The sequence below is a fragment of the Lepus europaeus genome, chromosome 17 (assembly GCF_033115175.1).
Source record: "Lepus europaeus isolate LE1 chromosome 17, mLepTim1.pri, whole genome shotgun sequence".
NCBI lineage: Eukaryota > Metazoa > Chordata > Mammalia > Lagomorpha > Leporidae > Lepus > Lepus europaeus.
In genome coordinates, this window is record NC_084843.1 from 31904561 (window position 1) to 31926638 (window position 22078).

At 44.2% G+C, this 22078-nt stretch overlaps 1 protein-coding gene and 1 pseudogene across 7 annotated transcripts in view; one reads left to right on the plus strand and one right to left on the minus strand.

Moving 5' to 3' along the window:
• ARHGAP19 (Rho GTPase activating protein 19) overlaps positions 1-22078 on the plus strand; it is a 65409-nt gene that overhangs the window by 37799 nt on the left and 5532 nt on the right. For all 7 annotated transcript variants that reach the window (XM_062214047.1, XM_062214041.1, XM_062214042.1 and 4 more), the window contains 5 exons: positions 9865-9930; positions 10308-10499; positions 16197-16295; positions 19839-19949; positions 20681-20759. In XM_062214047.1, the coding sequence (XP_062070031.1) occupies positions 9865-9930; positions 10308-10499; positions 16197-16295; positions 19839-19949; positions 20681-20759 (547 nt within the window). The remainder of the gene's footprint in view (positions 1-9864; positions 9931-10307; positions 10500-16196; positions 16296-19838; positions 19950-20680; positions 20760-22078) is intronic.
• On the minus strand, positions 6644-7051 carry LOC133776284 (large ribosomal subunit protein uL15-like; annotated as a pseudogene).

Consider the following 22078-nt stretch of genomic DNA (forward strand, 5'->3'; position numbering starts at 1 on the left):
TTCCCAAGAGCATTAGCAAGGATCTGGATCAGAAGCGGAACAGCTAGGACTTAAACCAGCAGGCAGCAGCTTAACCTGCTGCTGATACATTTGATGAAAAAATTAAAAAATATTTATGACTTCAGTTTTTTGTTTTCCTGTGCTTTTGATGTCGTATCCAAGAATCACTGCCAATCCAGTGTCATGGAATTTTTTTTTAATATTCTTTTTGATTGACTTATAATTATACATATAGATGGGTTACGTTGTGATGTTTTGATGCCTGTATACTTAGTGTAACAATCAAATTAGAGTAATTAGCATTATCTATCACCTCAGACATTTATAATTTGTTTGTGGTGAGAACATTAAAAGTCCTTTTTGGGGCAAATTTTTGGTTTAGTGGTTAAACCATATTGTAGTGCCTGGGTTGAATACCCAATTCCAGCTCCTGACTCCAGCTTCCTACTAAAGCAGACCCTGGGAGGCAGTGATGATGGCTCACATAATTATAATTAGGTCCCTGCCAGCCAAGTGGGAGACTTGGATTGAGTTCTTGGCTCCCTCACCATTTGCCCAGTACTAGCCATTGAGAGTACTGGAAAAGTGAACCAGTGGTTAAGAGCTCCCTCCCTCTGTTTCTCACTCTGTCTTGCTCTGTCTCTCTGCCTCTAACAAAAAATTCTCTCTCTGGCCATTTTGAAATATGCAGCACATTATGGTTAACTGTGGTCACTCTATATTGTATACAACAGAACTTGTTCCTCCTATCTGACTGTGTCCTCTCCCTGTTTCTCCTGCCTCCCTTCTCTCCCCAGTCTCTGGTTACCAATATTCTACTCTGAACTTCTATGAGATGAGCTCTTTTAGATTCATTTGTTTTTCTGTGTCTGGCTTACCTCACCTAACATAATGTCCTCCAGCTTCATCCATGTTGTTGAAGATAATGGGATTTTGTCCTTCCCTTTATGGCTGAACAGTGTTCATTATTTATATATGCTGTATTTTCTTTATCCCTTCACCTACTGATAGTCTTTTAGGTTGATTTGCATACTTTTCTGTTGTGAATAATGCTGCAGTAAGTATGGGAGTGCATACTAATGTCATTTCCTATGGATATATATACCCAGTAGTGAGATTGCTGGCTTTCTTCTGCTATATTTTTAAAAATCTTTAAAGGATATTAAATAATTTTATGTCAGTCATTTTGGCAACTTACGTGAAATGCATATTTCTTCAAGAACACAAGTTTAAAAAACTGGCATGGTAAGAAAAACATTTTTGAATAGCCTTGTATGACTTAAATAAATTAAATTTATTTTTAGAATGTTCCCCCCAGAGATAACTAAATTCCTAAATGATTTCACTGGTGAATTCTAGTAAATACTTAAAGAAGAAATAATAACATATTCTTTCAGAAAATAGAGAAGGGTCAAAAAATTTTTTTCATATTTATTTATTTATTTGAAAGAGTTATACAGAAAGAGAAGGAGAGGCAGAAAGAGAGAGGTCTTCCATCTGCTGGTTCACTCCCCAAGAGGCTGCAATGGTTGGAGCTGTGCCAATCCGAAACCAGAAGCCAGGAGGCTCCTCTGGGTCCCCACGCGGGTGCAGGGGCCCAAGGACTTGAGCCATCTCCCACTGCTTTCCCAGTCCATAGCAGAGAGCTGGATCAGAAGCAGATCAGCCAGATCTTGAACCGGCGCCCATATAGGATGGCGATACTGCAGATGGCGGATTAACTCGCTACGCCACAGCACCAGCCCTGGGTCAAATGTTTTCTAACTTGGTTTAAGAGACCAACATAGCCATAAATCAAAATGTAATGAGTGGGGTCTGCGCTGTGGCATAGTAGGTTAAGCCTTCCGCCTGTGGCCCATGCATCCCATATGGGTGTGGTGTTTGAATCCTGACTGACTGCTCTACTTCCAGTCCCGCTCCCTGCTAGAGGCCTAGGAAGGCAGTAGAAGATGACCCAAGTTCTTGGGCCCCTGAACTGTTAGGTTTGGAAAGGCTCAGGGTTTTGGCCTTTTGTACCTCCAGAAAAGAGAGACAGACAGAGGAGACAGAGCCGACTTCAACAGGTAGGCTGCTTTACTGAAGCAGAGTGGGCAGCAGTTTGTCTTGTGAAGAGACTGCAAGCATAGGGCTGGGTTTCCCCTGGTCTAGTTGCCAAGGGAACTTGACACCAGGGGCTCTCCAGAAGCTTTGCAAGCCTTTCACTTATGTAGTTTTGCAAGCCATTTTGCCGGTGGCTAGAGAGAGAGAGAGAGAGACCATGAGCCGGTCTCCCACGGTTGAGGAGTGGGGGAGGGTGACATTCTTAAGAGCCATATTGTCCTGTATGCACCCTTGTGGGCAACCTGGAAAAAACTCCTGGCTATGGGTCACCCCAGTTCTGGCTGTTTTGGCCATTTGAGGAGTGAATTAGAGGATGGAAGATCTGTCTCTCCGTAACTCTGCCTCTCAAATAAATCTTTAAACAACAACAACAACAACAAAACCTAATGAGTAGAAGGAAAAATATTACAGAACTGTAACCCCCTTATTTTTTTTTTTATAGAAAGTTTTTATTTAATAAATATAAATTACACAAGTACAACTTTTGGATTATAGCAGTTCTTCCCCCCATACCCACCCTCCCAGCCTCAAACCATCCCACCTCCTACTCTCTTTCCCATCCCATTCTTCATTAAGATTCATTTTAAATTATTTTTATATACAGAAGATCAACTGTATACTAGGTAAAGATTTCAACAGTTTGAACCCACACAGACACACAAAGTATAAAGTACTGTTTGAAGACTTGTTTTACGATTAATTTTCATAGTACAACACATTAAGGACAGAGGTCCTACATTGGGGAGCAAGTGCACAGTGACTCCTGTTGTTGATTTAACAATTGACACTCTTATTTATGATGTCAGTAATCACTCGAGACTCTTGTTAGCTGCCAAGGCTATGGAAGCCTCTTGAGTCTACAAAGGCCATAATCAAAGTGGAAGTTCTCTCCTCCCTTCAGAGAAAGGTACCTCCTTCTTTGATGGCCCCTTTTTTCCACCGGGATCTCACTCACAGAGATCTTTCATCTTTCATGGTCATTTTTTGCCACAGTGTCTTGGCTTTCCATGCCTGAAATCTTGTGGGCTTTTTAGCCAGATCTGAATGCCTTAAGGGTATAGTCCATATTAATATAGGTGAAAGGGCTGGCAATGTGGCTCATAGGTTAATCCCTCACCTGCAATACCAGTTCGAGTCTGGCTGCTCCTCATCTGGTGCAGCTCTCTGCTATGGCCTGGGAAAGAGTAGAAAATGGTGCAAGTGCTTGGGCCCCTGCACTCGTGTGGGAGACCTGGAAGAAGCTCCTGGCTCCTGGCTTTGGAATGGTGCAGCTCCAGCCAATGTCGCCATTTGTGGAGTGAACCAGCAGATGGAAGACCTTTCTCTATGTCTCTCCTGCTCTCTGTCTATAACTGTATCTCTCAAATAAATAAATAAAATCTTTTAAGAAATAGGTGAGGCTGGCGCTGCGGCTCAATAAGCTAATCCTCCGCCTTGTGGCGCCAGCACAGCGGGTTCTAGTCCCGGTTGGGGCACCGGATTCTGTCCCAGTTGCCCCTCTTCCAGTCCAGCTCTCTGCTGTGGCCCAGGAGTGCAGTGGAGGATGGCCCAAGTGCTTGGGCCCTACACCCCATGGGAGACCAGGAGAAGCACCTGGCTCCTGCTTTTGGATCAGCGTGGTGCGCTGGCCGCAGCATGCCGGCCGCGGCAGCCATTGGAGGGTGAACCAATGGCAAAGGAAGACCTTTCTCTCTCTCTTCTCTCTCACTGTCCACTCTGCCTGTCAAAAAAAAAAAAAAAAAAAATGGTGAAAAAACTTTAAATATATAACACATAAAATCCAGGAAAATATAAAAATGAATTATGAATTATTAGATTTTTCATTTTCTAATTTGTGTGTCTGTTGTCCTGTTGAGATTTATACTTTTGCATGTTTCCATAATGGTGGTTGTCATCCTTGCGTGTCTACTGTGTACAGTACTCCCTCTCCCTTAAACATTTCCTGTAGGGCTGATCTGCGGGTGATGAATTCCTTCAGCTGTGTCTGTCATGGAAAGTCTTAATTTTTCCTTCATTTCTGAAGGATAGCTTTTCTGGGCATAGTATTCTTGGTTGGAGTTTTTTCTTTTAGGACTTTTTTTTTTTTTTTTTTTTTTTAAAGGAGAGGCAGAGATAGAGAGAGAGAGAGAGAGGTCTTCCTTCCACTGGTTTACTCCCCAAATGACAACAATGACCGGAGCTGGGAAGATCTGAAGCCAGGAGCCAGGAACTTTTTCTGGGTGTCCCACGCAGGTGCAGGGGTCCAAGCACTTGGGCCATCTTCTACTGCTTTCCCAGGCCATAGCAGAGAGCTGGATTGGAGGTACAGCAGCTGGGACTCGAACCAGCGCCATATGGGTTGCTGGCACTGCAGGTGGCAGCTTTACCCTCTACACCACAGTGCCGACCCCATCTTTTAGGACTTCTGATATTTCATTGCATTCTCTCTTGGCCTGTAGGGTTCTTTGAGAAGTTTGCCATTAATTTAATGGAGATTTCCTGAAAAGTGACACTTTTTTTTTTTTTAAGGTTTATTTATTTGAAAGGCAGAGTTACACAGAGAGGCAGAGGCAGAGAGAGAGAGAGAAGTCTTCCATCTGTTGGTTCACTCCCTAAGTGGCTGCAATGGCCAACTGCGCTGATCCGAAGCCAGGAGCCAGGAGCTTCCTCTGGGTCTCCCTCGCGGGTGCAGGGGCCCAAGGACTTGGGCCGTCTTCTACTGCTTCCCAGACCTTAGCAGAGGGCTGAATCAGAAGTGGAACAGCCAGGACGTGAACCAGTGCCCATATGAGACGGCAGCACTGCAGGTGGCGGCTTTACCCACTATGCTACAGCACTGGGCCCTTGTTTTTAGAATTCTCACTTTGTCTTGTACTTTTTTTTTTTTTTTCAAAGACTTATTTTATTTTATTTGAGAGGCAGAGTTCTGGGTAGGGGGTTGGTTTCAGAGTGAGAGAGAGAGAGAGGTCTTCTATCCACTGGTTCATTCCCCAAATGTCTGCAAAGCTGGGGCTGGGCCTAGGTGGAGCCAGGAGATTCATCTGGGTCTCCCACATGGGTGCAGGGGCCCAAGGACTGGAACCATCTCCCGCTGCTTTCCCAGGCACATTAGCAGGGAGGTAGATGAGAAGTGGGGCAGCCAGGACTTGAACCAGCACCCATATAGGATGCTGGCATTGCAGGTGGTGGCTTAACCCATTGTGTCACAATGCTGGCCCCTTGTCTTATATTTTTGACAGTCTGACTTTAATATACATTGGAGAGGATTGTTTTTTGTTTTGTTTTGGTCAGATCTATTAGAGTTTTTTTGGGCTTCCCAGATCTGTATGTCTATATCTTTCCAAAGATTTGAAAGGTTTTTAGCAATTATTTCATTGACTAGGTTTTCTGTGTCTTCTCTTTCTGGAACACCCATAATGCAAATGAATGCTTGCTCACTTAATCGTGTCCCTTAAGTTTCAAATACTATATATATATTTTTTTAATTTTTGTTCTTTTTTATCATCTGACTTTTTTTTTTCAAAAGATTTTTTTATTTATTTGAAAGTCAGAGTTACACAGAGAGAGAAAGAGAGGCAGAGAGAGAGAGAGAGAATCCGATGGTTCACTCCCCAATTGGCTGCAATGGCCGGAGCTGTGCTGACCTGTAGCCAGGAGCTTCCTCCGGTTCTCCCACGTGGATGCAGGAGCCCAAGGACCTGGGCCATCTTCTACTGCTTTCCCAGGCCACAGCAGAGAGCTGGATTGGAAGAGGAGCAGCCGGGTCTTGAACCGGCATCCATATGGGATGCCAGTGCTTCAGGCCAGGCGTTAACCCACTCTGCCACAGTGCTGGCCCCCGACTTGTCTTCAAGCTCAGAAATTCTTTCTTCTGCCTGCTTAGTTCTGCTATTGAGGCTCTCAATTATGTTTCTAATTTCATTTATTGGTATTTTTAGCTTGAAGATTTCTGATTCTTCTTTATAATTTGTCTCTGCTGAATTTCTCATTCATATCATGCATTGTGTTTTGTTTCTAATTTTGTTGAATTGTCTGTATTCTCATATTTCAGTAAGTTTCCTTAAAATCATTATTTGGAACTCTTTTAAAATAATTTATTGATTTATTTGAAAGGCAGAGTTAGAGAGAGAGAGAGAGACAGAGAGAGAGAGAGACAGGAGAGGGGGGAAGATATCTTTCACCTGCTCCCCAGCTGCTACAACAGCTAGGGCTAGGCAAGGCCAAAGCTGGGAGTCAGAAATGCTATCCGAATATCCGCATGGGTGACAGGATCCCAAGTTCTTGGGCCTCCTTCTGCTCCCTTCCCAGGAACATTCGCAGAGAGTTGGGTCAGGAGCAGAGTAGCCGAGACTGGAACTGGCACTCGGATACGGGGTGCCAGCATCACAGGCAGCAGCTTAGCCCCTGTGCCACAGTGCTGACTTCTCCTGCATCTGTTGATGGGATTCCATTCCTTTCTGCCAAAAATGTCCCCAGCTTACTTTACATTTGCTCTGCCTTGGATTTGGAATCAGTTCTTTTCTCCAAGATGTTTTTTTTAAAGCATTTAATGAAACTTGTGGCTTCAAGGCAGCAGGACACAGGCTCCCCCCACTCCCTTAATCTCTCCTCAGCTCTTCTTCTGAGGAATTTGCCCTCCACGATGACAGGCTTAGGGAGCTTTCCTTTCCCAGAGCTTTGTAATAGCCCGACCGCACCACATCAGTGACGGCAGCAGCTCCAGCCGTGTTCTTGGTCTGCTCACTGACCGATGTCTACAACTTGGCAAGGTTGGCAGTTGGGCAGAAGCTCTGGTTCCTCTTTAAGTGGTAATATCTCATACCAACTTCTCCAGGTGACCTGGGTGGTATTTATCAAAGTTGATCCCGTGGTGCTGTGTGCCACCAGCATTATTACCTCGGCCTCCTGGGTGCTTCCGGTGCTTGCCGATGTGGCCGCGCAGTTTCCGGGTCTTCCTCAGTCTGGATGGCATGTTGGCTGCCGAGATGAAAGAGTCCAAAGAGATTTAATGGTTTTGAATGATGCTGGGTTTTCATTGTCGGGGCTGCCATTACTTCTGGGCTTTCTGAGGGCAAGGCAGCAGATGAAAAAAATTTTTTTAAAGAGATTTATTTTATTTATTTGAAAGAGTTACAGAGAGAGGTAGAGACACAGAGAGAGAGGTCTTCCATCTACTGGTTCACTCCCCAAATGACTGCAACAGCTAAAGCTGAGCTGATTTGAAGTCAGGAGCCAGGAGCTTCTCTGTCTCCCACATGGGTGAGGGGCCCAAGGTCTTGGGCCATCTTCCACTGCTTTCCCAAGTGCATTAGCAGAGAGCTGGATCGGAAGTGGAGCAGCCAGGATTTGATCTGGCACCCATATGGGATGCTGGTGCTGCAGGCCAGGGCTTTAACCTGCTGTGCCACAGCACGGGCCCCATAAATATTTTTTTTAAAAAAGATTTATTCATTTATTTTGTAAGAGTTATAGGGCGGGGTGAGGAGGAAGAGAGATCTTCCTTCTGCTGATTACTCCTTAGATGGCTGCAATGGCCAACACTGGGCCAGGTTGAAGTCAGGATCCAGGAGCCTCATCTAGGTCTTCCATGTGGGTGGCAGGAGCCCAAGCACTTGGGCCATCCTTTGCTGCATTTCCAGGCCATCAGTAGGGAGCTGGATTGGAAGTGGAGCAGCCGGGACACAAACTGGTACCCATATGGGATGCCAGCATCACAGGTAGCAGTTTTACCTACTTTGCCACAATACCAGCCCCTGGATTAAATATTTTGTGTAAAGAAATTGTTTTAATGTGCCAATTCAAATTTTACATTACAGAGCTTTTTTTGACTTTCACCTTATACTTTCATGTCTTTTTTTTCCTACACTGCAAATTCTAGATTTTAATAACGTGTTTTATTTGCTTTACCCTACAATATGCATAAATTAGTTTCAAGGTAATACAGCTGTTAATACTAATAGTAGGGACTGGCACTGTGGCGCAGCAGGTTAACACCCTGGCCTGAAGTGCCAGCATCCCATGTGGGTGCTGGTTCTAGTCCCAGCTGCTCCTCTTCAGGTTCTAGCTCTCTGCTATGGGCTGGGAAAGCAGTAGAAGATGACCCAAGTCCTTGGGCCCCTGTACCCACATGGGAGACCCGGAAGAAGCTCCTGGCTCCAGGCTTTGGATCAGCTCAGCTCCGGCCGTTGCAGCCATCTGGGGAGTGAACCAGCAGATGGAAGACTTCTCTCTGTCTCTACTTCTCTCTGTAAATCTGTCTTTCAAATAAATAAAATAAATCTTTAAAAAAATACTAATAATAGTAAACCTAAGTATATCTGCTGATTGAAGTTTGTTTTCCCTTGAATACATTCCAGTAAGGATGTGTAATCAGAATATAGTTTTCAAAAGTTACATGAAATAATTCCTTTCTCTGTGCTCATGAATTTTATACACAGATATGTTCTCCTCCCATTTGTGTTAGCTTTGGGGCTTTGCCATTTTTTGCTTTTGGGTTTAATTCTATTTTTTGGAACAGTATTATGTTTAAATGGTTCAAAAGTCAAAACTACATAAAAAGGGCTGTATTTTGGAAAAGTTAGTCCTTTCCTTAATCATGCTCACTATTTTCTGGTTTATCCTTTGAGTGCTTTTGTTAAAGTAAGTAATACATGTGTCTGTCTATATATTCATGTTTCCCTTTCTCACACAGGCACCTTATATATGTTCATCACTTTACTTCCCTTGCTCAACAGTAGATCTTGGAAGTCACTTCCTTTCAGCTCAGCAAGTGCCTCCATCCCTCTTTTTTTTTTTTTTTTTTCCTTATGACTATTACCCCACATTGTCTAGATTATGAAAGTTCATTCAACCAGTAATGAACATTTAGGTTCTATCCAATAATTTGATTAATACATGAAATGGAGTTACAACTTCAGGATAGATTCCCAAAAGTGGAATTCTGGGTTAGAGGGTAAATGTAAGTGTAATTTTATTAGATACAGTCATTCTCCACCGTAGTATTTGTATTAATTTACACTTCTATGCGGATTGTATCAGAGTGCTTGTCATAAGATTGTACCACATAGTAGTTCTGAATAATTCTGAATAGTATTTTTTTTTTTTTAATCTTACCTATTTATTTGTTTGAAGGCAGAGAGAGCAAGAGTGAGAGAGAGAGAGATCGCTTTTCCATCCGCTGGTTCACTTTCCAAATGCTCATAACAACTAGGGCTGTTCCAGGAGCCAGGAACTCCATCTAGGTCTCCTATGTGGGCCACCATCTGTTGCTTCCTAGGGTGTGCAATAGCAGGAACTTAGTTGGGAAGCGAAGGTAGGACTTGATCCCCAGGTACCCTGATGAGAGATGCTGGTGTCCCAAGTAGCAGCTTTACCCACTGTGCCACAACACCTGCCCCCATAAATAGTATGTTCTTTAAAACTGTTTTAGACTGTCATCTGGAGACCATTTGCCATTTGTAAAGATTTGGGGGATGGCTTTTGTCAAGCGTAAACATTACTACAAGTGTCTATATTTTTCTTTCTGGTTTATTTGTGTCTATACATGACATATTTGATTTTCAAACAGCAGTTACTACATTGGTGTCTTCTTACAGTTTTTCCATCAGATTTGTTGAGATACTACTTGAAGGCAAGAGAAAGGGAACTGGAATAGGACATATAGAGGAGCTTAGACTTCTCCCAAGTAATCTGCCAGTAAGATAATTTAGAGAATGACTGTCTTTACAGAAATTTAGATCCAAGTAACAACCACTGGGTCTTGGTTTTCTTGTATGTCTTACCCAGGCTCCTGCTTATATTCGGGAATGTGCCAGATTGCACTATTTGGGCTCCAGAACGCACACATCAAAGGTAAGAAAAGGAAACTATTCTTAACCCAAACTAGAAAAGAGTTAAGATTAGTGAAAAAAAATTTTTAAAGTTTTTATTTCTTTATTTGAGAGAGTTATAGACAGAGAGAGGGAGAGACAGGGAGAAAGGTCTTCCATCCTCTGGTTCACTCCCTAGATGGCCACAATGGTTGGGTCTGGGCTGGAACCAGGAGCTTCTTCCAGATCTCCCACGTGGGTAGCAGGAGCCCAAGTAATTGGGCCATCCTCTGCTGCTCTTCCCAGACTATTAGTGGGGAATTGGATCATAGCTGGAGCAGCCAGGTTGAGTCCCAGATTTTTGTGGGAACCAAAACAAAGCAGAGATGTTAATTCACTTTTCCTTTACATCCTCTTTAGGATGACCTGGATCTGACAGCTTCATGTGGGACTCAGTCCTTCCAGCTGGTGAAATCTCAGAAACGGAACCGAGTAGATTCTTGTTCCCAGCAGGAGGAGACCCAGCAGCGTACAGAGGAGGCACTGAGAGAGCTGTTCCAGCACGTCCACAATATGCCAGAGTCAGCAAAGAAGAAGCAACTTATCAGACAGGTGCTGAAGCCAGGGACAGAGGACAGAGCTTGAGGAACGTGATCGCAATTGTGGAATCCCTGGGGAATACCATTACCAGTCTCAGTAACTGTCGGCTTTTATTGGGCCAGGAGAGTGAGCTTGTTTGTGAAAATGGTCCCTGTACTCACAAGAGAAAGGAGGGGAGGCTTTTGGATTTCTGCAGCGAGGCCCATCCACTTGTGCTTGGAGGGTGTGCAGCTCGGCTCTTGTGCCAGTTTTGCTGGGCTGGAATCAGCAGCTGCAGCATATTGTTTTCAAAGTTTATACTCTCCAGATTCTCTTAGCAAATGACTTCCTGAATTTCAGTTGTCTAGTTTGTAACATGATACTAGTCACATACAAATTTCATGGTTGCAAAGATTAGGGATAATCTATGTAGGGTGGCTGGCATAGCAGGATATAAATGGTACTCTTGTTGCTGGAGTTCTGTTAGAAAACACTGAAAATTCCGGGTTCTGGTCTGATACTAGAAAGTAGGCATTCTAAGGGACTAGGTTTGTGTGCGGGGCAGAATGAGGGCTCTGGTTTGCCATTTTGAGACTCTGTAGTTTGAGTAAATCCTGATGACCTGAGCAATTCTTTCTCAGGGAATTTGTTTTGTTTCAGTCTCTCTTGAATGTTAGCTGAACAGACAAGGTCTTGACCTCTTCTTCAACTGGGACTTTCTTTATTTCTTTTTTTTCTTTTTGACAGGCAGAGTGGACAGAGAGAGAGAGAGAGAGAGAGAGACAGAGAGAAAGGTCTTCCTTTGCCGTTGGTTCACCCTCCAATGGCCGCCGCAGCCGGTGTGCTGCGGCCGGTGCACTGCGCTGATCCGAAGGCAGGAGCCAGGTGCTTATCCTGGTCTCCCATGGGGTGTAGGGCCCAAGCACTTGGGCCATCCTCCACTGCACTCCCGGGCCACAGCAGAGAGCTGGCCTGGAAGAGGGGCAACTAGGACAGAATCTGGAGCCCCGACCGGGACTAGAACCTGTTGAGCCACGGCGCCGGCCCAACTGGGACTTTCTTAAGGGGAAGAGTCTTGCTTTTATTTATTTTATACCTAATCTCAGACATAGAGTCATGCGTAAGTAAATACGCAGAAAATGTGGAACTGAGCTGTAGGTAACAATTGAGAGAGGCCTTGAGTAGACGCTTTCTGTTACTCTCTGAAGTTCACTTTGAGATCTAGCAAACTGCTGTGACCAGGATTTTATGGGGTGTTGTTTGAGTCTGGTTGCAGATTTCAAGCAGCCTAGTGATTTTATTCTTGATAGAAACTAAGACAGCATTTTCATGTAGGACTTCTCTCAACAAGAATACTGAAGGTAAGAGGAAACCACAAAAAGAAGAAAAAAGCATAATTTTTTGCTCTGTGTAGAAAACCAGGAGATTACAGAGAAGGATAAGAAGAAAATAAATCACTCATGTCACGTGTGTTTACATTTTGGGCATGTCTTTCAGTCTTAATCCTATGGATATATGTTTACTTAGTTATGATCATACCATTGCCTTTTATTTTTAGTACTTATTTATTTGAAAGGCAGAGTTACAGAGAGGAGGGAGGGAGACAGGGAGGGAGAAAAGGAGAGAGAGAGAGAGAAAGAATGAATCTTCCATCTGTTAGTTTACTCCGCAAATAGCAGAGAGAGCCAGGGCTAGCTCAAGCCAAAGCCAGGAGCCTGGAACCCCAGACCCACATGGGTGGTAGGAGCTTAAGTACTTGGGCCATTTTCTGCTGTTTTCCTAGGTACATTAGCAGGGAGCTGGATCAGAAGTGGAACAGCTGGGATTTGAACCAGTGCTCCTGTGGGATGCCAGCCTTGCAGGGTGTGGCTAACCCACCATGTGTCCACAACGCTGGCCCCTATACCACTAATTTTTGAAACTTTCCCCGTTTTCCCTAAATGTTATAGCATAAACATTTTCTCATGTATGCTTGTAAATTCCTTGCATACCTTTTAGATACTGCCACATCTTTTTATAGAAACTATAATTTTACTATTTCCTAATTTTTTTCTGTATGATTATAAAAATAATACATGCTCACTATAAAATCATTGAAATTTCCAGAAGAGTATAAAGGAGAAAATAGAAATCACCTGTGACTGTCCAGAGATAGCCTTGGTTAATACTTTGAAATATATTCAAATTTCTCATTTAAGATTATAAGATCATAATAGATAAATTCAAGTTTATATCCTACTTCATTTAAGCTTGTGTTATAAATATTTTCTAAGTCACAATACTGTGAACACTTTTAATGGTTTGCATATTCCATTCTATATAACCTGATTTATATACACTTTGCCTACTAGTGAACATATTTGGGTTGCTGTTTGGTTTATAAGTATTTGTTGTTAAGTATTTTCATTTTAGAATATTCCCTAAAAGTGGCATGACCAAAGGGTAAGCATTTTTTTGTTTTGGTTGATACAGCTATTAGATCCCTTTGAATATAAAGATCCTTTCTTCTCACCCCTCCTTTTGTTTTCCCTACAATATTGCCAGTTTGTTTGTTTTTTAAATTTGAAATAATTTTAGAGGAAAGTTGTAAAGATAGTGCAGTTTCCCACATAATGTTAACATTATCAAAACTGAGAAATTAGCATTGATACATTGCTGTTAACAGTAAGGACGTTTTTCATGGTTTACCAGCTTTTCCTCATTCTGCTCCAGGATCCAAGGATGCCACATTGTATTTGGACACTCTTTCTTGTTATCTCTCTTTCCCCTCCTCATCACATCCCCTTTTCTTTATTTTTATTGTGGAAGAAACCAGGTTGTTTCTGCTGGCATCCTGTGTTGTTATGTAGCTTGTTCTCCGATCTTCAGCGTCTGCTATAAACTGCCAGGAGATCTGTTCGTAGGGGCTTGAGCTGCTGTCAGCTTCTTGTTCGAGGGCTCGCGGTTTACAAGGCTGTGGTTAGCTGTTTCTGAAGTGCTCTGAGAACATTTTACCAGTTAGCACCCCCACCCCAGCTGCATATGAGGGAACCCACTTATTGCAGCCTTGTCAACATTATCCGGAATGATGGATTCCACTTGTCTTGATATGTTCAGGAGCGATAGTTGCTAGTGAAAGTCTTTAAAGGTAAGCTGAGATAATTAACTTTGAGAACCTCTTGATACCTATATATAAAAAAAGTCATAGAAGTATACATAGTTAGAAAAGGCCGAAGAGTAAATTTTTCAAGTAGGTACTATATTATTGTTTTTTAAGTGGGGAGATGAATGTCTAATCAAAGAACTGATTAAGATTATACAATTGAATAAGATTATACAATTCCTTGGATCTTCCCTTTTTCTACTTCCGATACCTCCAAACAGAGACCTGATGTTGATAGCATTGACAAGTCTGCATTCTAATGTATTTCCTTTTGACAGTAATGCTGGCAGGCAGTCCTGATAGACATCCATTTAGAAAGCTTTAATAACTTCTTAAAAATTCTCTGTGCCATTTATGTTAAATTAAGAACTTTTAGGGCATGCCAGTAACTCTCTGTATCCAAGATGCTTGATGCAAAAAAAATTGTGATTATCAGCAGGAGAATTTGAGCAAATTCTGTAAGCTCTCTAAGTCTCAGTTTCCATGTCTGTCAGATGACAGTTCTACCTTAAGCAATGTGAAATCCAGGACCCCTCAGAGCAATTTAATACTTTTTTTTTTTTTTTTGGACAGGCAGAGTGGACAGTGAGAAAGAGAGAGAGACAGAGAGAAATGTCTTCCTTTACTGTTGGTTCACCCTCTAATGGCCACCGCGGCCAGCGCACTGCGCTGATCTGAAGGCAGGAGCCAGGTGCTTCTCCTGGTCTCCCATGCGGGTGCAGGGCCCTAGGACTTGGGCCATCCTCCACTGCACTCCTGGGCCACAGCAGAGAGCTGGCCTGGAAGAGGGGCAACTAGGACAGAATCCGGCGCCCCGACCGGGACTAGAACCCAGTGTGCCGGTGCTGCAGGCTGAGGATTAGCTTATTGAGCCATGGCTCTGGCTGCAATTTAATACATTTTGACTTCTGGGGCTGGCATGGTGGTGTAGTGGGTAAAGCCGCTGCCTGTGACACCGGCATCCCAAATGAGCGTTGGTTCGAGACCCGGCTGTTCCATTTCCGATCCAACTCCCTGCTAATGGCCAGGGAAAGCAGTGGAGGATGATGACCCAAGCACTTGGGCCCTTGCCACCCAAATGGGAGACCCAGATGGAGTTCTTGGCTCCTGGTTTCGACATGGCCCAGCACTGGCTGTTGCAGTCATCTGAGGAGTGAACCAGCAGATGGAAGCTCTCTCTCTGTCTTTCCCCCTCTCTCTGTAACTGTCTTTCAAATAAATAAATCTAGAAAATGAAGAAATAAATTAGACTTCTTTTGGGTAGCTTAATTTCTGCCTTTGTGATTTGCTTGCTGAGTTACTAATCAATACATAGGTGCATAGGCTCACTTCTTCCTGGACTTTTCTTGGGATTACAGTTAACTATTGTTTTTTTTTATATTTATTTTTATTTTTAATTTTTTTTTAATTTTTGACAGGCAGAGTGGACAGAGAGAGAGAGAGAGAAACAGAGAGAAAGGTCTTCCTTTGCTGCTGGTTCACCCTCCAATGGCCACCACGGCCAGTGCGTTGCGGCCGGCGCACCACACTGATCCGAAGGCAGGAGCCAGGTGCTTCTCCTGGTCTCCCATGGGATGCAGGGCCCAAGCACTTGGGCCATCCTCCACTGCACTCCCGGGCCACAGCAGAGAGCTAGCCTGGAAGAGGGGTAACCTGGACAGAATCTGGAGCCCCGACCGGGACTAGAACCTGGTGTGCCAGCGCCGCTAGGCAGAGGATTAGCCTATTAAGCCACGGCGCCGGCCAATATTTATTTTTATTTATTTGAAAGTCAGAGCTACACAGAGAGAGAAGGAGAGGCAAAGAGATAGAGAGAGAGGTCTTCCATCCACTGGTTCACTCTCCAATTGGCTACAACGGCCGAAGCTGTGCCGATCCGAAGCCAGGAGCCAAGAGCTTCCTCCGGGTCTCCCATGCGGGTGCAGGGGGCCAAGGACTTGGGCCATCTTCTGCTGCTTTCCCAGGCCATAGCAGAGAGCTGAATCAGAAGTGGAGCAGCTGGGTCTAGAACTGGAGTCCATATGGGATGTCGGCACTTCAGGCCAGGGCTTTCACCCACTGCACCACAGCGCCGGTCCCAGCTATTGGTTTTTACACAGTGCTCTCTCTTGTTTTAAAAGACTTTTTATGTATTTGAAAGGAAAGAGAGAGAAGGAGAGAGAAAGAGGGGGAGGGAGAGAAGGAGAGGGGGAGAAAGAAAAGAGAGGGATAAGGACAGGGAGAGGAGGAGAAGGAGAAAGAGAAAGGGAAGGGGAGAGGGAGATACTCCTTTTGCTAGTTTGCTCCTCAAATGCCTGCAACAACCTAGACTGGATTAGGCCAAACCAGCAACCAGGAATTCCATCTGGGTCTCGAACAGGGTAGCAGGGAAGGATATACCTGAGCCATCCTCTACCACTTTCCCATATGCACGAGCAGGAAGCTGGATTAGAAGTGGAGGCAGGACTCTATCCTGGACACTCTGATATAGGATGCCAGTGTCCCAAGGAAGCAGGTTAACCCTCTGTGTGCAACACCCACCCCAGGATGCTATCTCTTAATGGCAGAATATTAACATTTTCTCTGTGTTGTTTTTTGTTTTGTTTTAGTTTAATAAGCAGTCTTTGGTCCAAACACCAGGGCGAGAACCTTCTAGTTCTCGAGTACAGAAGAGGGCTCGCTCGCGCTCCTTCAGCGGGCTCATTAAGGTGGGTGTGCTGTGCTGTCCTTTTAGCATGGATTGTGAAGAAATGTGATAGTCTGACTTTTCTCATGCAGAACATTTCTGTTTTTTGGGATCCTATACCGAGTTAATTTGTGAAGGAATAAAGATAGAATTTGTACAAGCTTTATTTTTCCAAGGATTTGCTGCATTTCAAATCAGACAAGAGGAATTATGGAGTAAAAGAAATAAAGGTTTTTCTGTTTCTTCCAGGGATGAGGACGGAGTCCTCAGTCCTGAGCGGCGTGAGGAGGTTGTTTGCTTCCTGACCTGCTTTGTGCTGCATACTTCTTTTATTCACTTTATTTGTTTTTTTAAAAAGAGGTATTTATTTATATGAAAGGCAATTATAGAGAGAAAGGAGAGAGAAAGAAAAGGATGTCTTCATCAGCTGTTTCACTCCCCAATGGTTGCAGTATTGGGGCTGGGCCAAGCACAAGCCAGGAGCCAGGAGCTCCATCAGATCTCCGATGTGGTGGGAGGGACCCAAACACTGTGGCCATTTTCTCTTGCCTTCCCAGGCACATTAATCAGGAGCTGGCTCAGAAGTGGAGCAGCTGGGTCTTGAACCAGCATTCATATGGATGCCAGCATTGTAGGTGGTGGCTTTACCTGCCATGCCATAATGCCAGCCCCTAAAAAATCTTATTTTTAAAACAAATGCAAAATAGACTTCTGTGCTGTTGCTGCCATCACTGTGTACAGATTGAATGTACAAGTTTTCAGATGATCTGAAATTGTAGTGAAGGAATATGGCCATCAGATGGCAGTAGACAACCTGGTTTTGGGGTTCAAATTTCCATGCATAAAAACTAAGACAAGGTTCTGGTTAACTTGGAGAGAAATTAGCATTATCCTGTGTTCTATTGTTTTTAAACTCGTTTTAACATTGTTTTTATATATAAATCCAGCAACATTAAGGAGCCCTTTGATTCAAATTTAAACCTTTGGCCTAAAAGATAAATACTTTGTATTTTTTTTCCTTTAAGGTACAGCTGTTAGTAGTTGCAAATTCATATAATTTTGGTCTCGGGTATAATGTATAGCAATAGAGAATTCACTTCTCTTTCCTGATCCACTGTGTCAGTGGCTTCTGGGACACGAGGCTTGTTTGACATAAACATTTCCTTTGCTGTCAACAGAGTAGAAAGATAAGCCATGGAATGGGAGAAAATATTTGCAAATTGTGTATCTGGTTAGTAGTTAATGTACAGAATATATAAATAATTCCTGTAACTCAGCAACAGCAGAGACAACCTCATTAAAAAATGGGCAAAGGACTCCAATAGCTATTTTTCCAAAGAAATATTCAGTGGCCAAGAAACACATGAAAAGATGTTCAACATTGCAAATTATTAGGGAAATACAAATCAAAACCATAATGAGATGCCACTTCATGCCCACTGGGATTACTAATATGAAAACAAAACAAAACAAAACAGAAAAAAGTGTTGACAAGGCTGTGGAGAAACTGGAACCCTTGTGCGCCATTGACGGGAATGTACAATGGTACCTCTGGAAAACAGTATGAGAGTTTCTCAAAGAGTTAAACCCAGCAATGCCACTCTGTGTATCTGCTCTGAAGAACTTAAAGGAGGGTACCAAGGAGCTGCCAAAACATGAAGCAGCCCAGTTGTCTGTTGACAGAGGAATGCCATGAAGTGTGATCTGTAGACAGGGGAATGTTACTCATCCACGAGAAGGAAAGAAATTCTGAGTTGTGCTGCAGCATAGGTCAGCCCACAGACAGTACATCATGTGAACAAGCCAGGCACAGAAAGACGAAAACTGTATGAATCTGTGTATGTGTGCTCCCTAGAACAGCCCACTTCACAGAGGCAGAAAGTAGACTGGTGGTTGTCAGAGGCTGAGGATTGGGGCCTGGGGATGATTACCATGTAGTAGATGTAGAGTCTGTTTGGGAGGAGTTGGGTGGTTCTGGAGGTGGCTGGTGGTGATGCGTGCACAACGCTGCAAATGTACTTATTGCCAGCCGCTCAATTAGAAAAGTTCATTCCTCTGACTGCCCTGTCATTGGGATGATCGAAGGAAGTTTTACAGTAAAGAATCTTTGCTTAACTGAAGTTAGGTGGCTGTAGGTTTCTCAGTGAGCTTCTGCAGTTGGCTCTAGGTAAGTTGTGTTGCTAATTGTTAGCTTAAGCGGTTGGAATCTGTCCACTTCTTTACCAAGAGAACTTATAACTTTAGAATTTATAAAAGAACTTCTAATTCTTTGGGATAACACTATTTATTTTTAAAGCTTTATTTATTTATTTGAAAGACAGAGTTACAGAGAGATTGACTTATCGATCGCTCCATCTTCCTCAACAGCTACAACAATTGGGGCTGGGCCAGGCTGAAAGCTGGAGTCTAGAACTCCATCCAGGTCTCCCACGAGGGTGGCAGAGGACCAAGCACTTGGATAGGAGTGGAGCAGCCAGGACTCAAGCTGGCACTCCTGTGGGATGCTGTTGTAAGCAGCAGCCTACCCACTGTGCCATGATGCTGGCCCCCTGTTCTGATCCTTTTTAGCCAGACTTTCTTTTCTTCTAAATCTTCTCTCAGGTAAATAATTTATTATATCAGAGTATTCTGAATACTGCTACTGATATTTATAACATTGAGCTTAATGTTCTAGTTTTGACTTCTTTTTGGGATTAAAATTTATTCTCTAAGGGAGAAAAAGGGAAGATTTCTCCAAAGATGGTAGAGTTGTCACTGACAGCTTTCACAGTAAGTTATATCCATCTTCTAAGCTGCGCCAAGATTAAAAGGCTTTTAGTCTTGCTCTGAATGTCAGTGCAGTCATGTGACCCCCTTCAGAAGGCCTGTACCCCCCTTGTGGCTCTATTAGGAACTCAGAGAATTTGTTCAAATGTTCCAGTCCTGTGTGAGGAATGACAGGGAAGCAGAGTCAGGGAGCAGATCCAGCCCAAGTGTCTCATTGTGGAGAATGGAGGGGGGTTCTTTGAACAGCTGCTGCAGGCAGCACACCATGGGTAAGAGTTACATTGGTACTTACCTGGTGTCTCTTTCATGGCCTCACAGCCACACTGGAATTGGCCTGTTTAAGTTTGTTTAAATCAACTATCAGCTTGCTTTGTAGTCCTTTTTTTTTTTTTTTTTTAAAGATTTATTTTATTTTCTTGAAAGTCAGAATTACAGAGAGAGGGAGAGACAGAGACAGAGAGATCTTCCATATGCTGGTTCAATCCCCAGATGGCTGCAACGGCCGGGACTGGATCAGGCTGAAGTCAGGAGCTAGAAGCCTGGTCTCCCACATGGGTGCAGGGGCCCAAGGACTTGAGCCATCTTCCGCCATTGCAGTCCTTTTAAGTGTGGAGGAAAAGTGATCACTTACAGAAGAACAACTTTTTTGGGTAGCATGCTTTGTCTTGTATAAGATGGCAGAACTGATCATATTATGGAGTTTTTAAACCCAAGGAGATTATAATTTTGAAGGTCAGTGTAGCTATAATATACATACAGTAGATGTTTGTAACTCAAATATTTTCTGTTTCTAAATCAGCGGAAGGTCCTTGGAAATCAGATGATGTCAGAAAAGAAAGACAAGTATCCTACTCCAGAATCTGTGGCCATGAATGAGTTGAAGAGAGCCAGCAGAGAAAATATGAACTCAGTAAGATACTGTTCTTTGGACTTTGTGTGTGTATGTACACTTGTAATAGGCAGGCATTGACATACTGTCATTTGTTTACTGTGTCTCTTGGCCATTCAGCTGTGCCTTTTTCTCAGTCCTTTCATTTATGCTCTCTCTCTTTTTTTAAAAGATTTATTTATTTATTTGAAAGTCAACAGTACAGTGAGAGAGGGAGCGACAGAGAGGAGAGAGATCTTCCATTTGCTGGTTCACTCCCCAAATGGCCACAACAGCTGGAGCTGGGCCAATCTGAAGCCAGGAGCCAGGTTTCTCATGTGGGTACAGGGGCCCAAGACTTGGGCTGTCCTCTGCTGCTTTCCCAGGAGCATTAGTAGAGAGCTGGATCGGAATTGGAACAGCCAGGACTGGAACTGGCACCCATATGGGGCGCCAGCTCTGCAGACAATGGCAACCTGCTGTGCCACAGTGCTGGCCCTGAGTGGTTGATTCTTACTGGGAGACTCCACAGGACAAGTAACAGTTGAGCCAGACCTCCCTGGCCCCACGTTACCTGTGGGATGGTCCTGTAAATATCCCAGTCCTGGCTACTTACTAAGCCAACACTCAATGTAAAATTGATGAGCTATAAATGGATCGGTCCTGGTAACCTCTTCACATGAAAATGGAGCAAGTAAAGAATCCCTTTGTTAGGAAAGTCTGTAGGAATGACTCGAGAACATTTAAACCACTGCAAAATTTTCTCGTTACAGTTGTTTTCTGGCTCTCCAGCTGTCACGGTGACACCAACAAGACTGAAATGGTCTGAGGGGAAGAAAGAGGGGAAGAAAGGTACTAGCGGTACTTACTCTCTGTTCTCACTGATGTCGCTCCTTCTGCTCTGGTCAGTCAGCAGCCATGTTTTGAATTCCCAGAAGTGATGTAAGAATTGCGTCCTTGCATTCATTCATCCATTCATTCATTCACCTGACGGCTATTCTGCTTAGCGCTGCCCCAGCTGTGGAGGGGTGGAGTGTGAGCAGACCCACACTGTGCTCCTGCATTTTTTTTTTTTTAAAGATTTGTTGATTAATTTGAAAGGCGGGGTCACAGAAAGAGGGGTAAAGACAGAGATCGCTAGATCTTCCATCCACTGGTTCAGTCCCCAAATGGCCGCAACGGCCAGGGCTGGGCCAGACCGGAGCCAGGAGCCAGGAGCTTCTTCTGGGTCTGGTGGCTTTACCCACTATACCACAATGCTGGCCCAGCTCCTGAATAGTATAAGATGCCTTTTTAGAATTAATTGATGAATGAATGAATTTCTGAGGCTGTGGCAGGGGCACCCCTTTCCACTGGCTCACTACAACTGCCTGCAGTGACCGCTCTCCCATGTGGGTGGCAGGGACCCAGGTACCTGAACCTTCACTGATGCCTCCCAGGGTCTGCATTAGCAGGAAGCTGGCGTCGAGAGCTGAAGGCTGGTATCAAGCCGAGGTACTATCATGTGGGCCGTGGCTGTCTTAATTAGCACCTTACCTGCCAGGCCAGACTTCTGCCCCTAAAATATCTTTTTATTTATTTATTTATTGACAGGCAGAGTGGACAGTGAGAGAGAGAGACAGAGAGAAAGGTCTTCCTTTGCCATTGGTTCACCCTCCAATGGCCGCCGCGGCTGGCACACCGCGCTGATCCGAAGGCCGGAGCCAGGTGCTTCTCCTGGTCTCCCATGGGGTGCAGGGCCCAAGGACTTGGGCCATCCTCCACTGCACTCCCTGGCCACAGCAGAGAGCTGGACTGGAAGAGGGGCAACCGGGACAGAATCCTGGTCACCCATGTGGGTGCAGGGCCCAAGCACTTGGGCCATCCTCCACTGCCTTCCCAGGCCATAGCAGAGAGCTGGCCTGGAAGAGGGGCAACCGGGACAGAATCCGGCGCCCTGACCAGGACCAGAACCCGGTGTGCCGGCGCCGCAAGGCAGAGGATTAGCCTGTTGAGCCGCAGCGCTGGCTTAAAATATCTTAAGAGCATGTGGTAAGGTGATTAAGAACAAGTGTAAACCAGCCTGTGGCACTGAGTGCAGCCGTGCTGAGACTGTGCTCATGGAATAGAAGTGTGGTTTTAGCCACAGTCAGTGACACCCCCAGTGCTGAAGGACTGGGAATCCTATCATA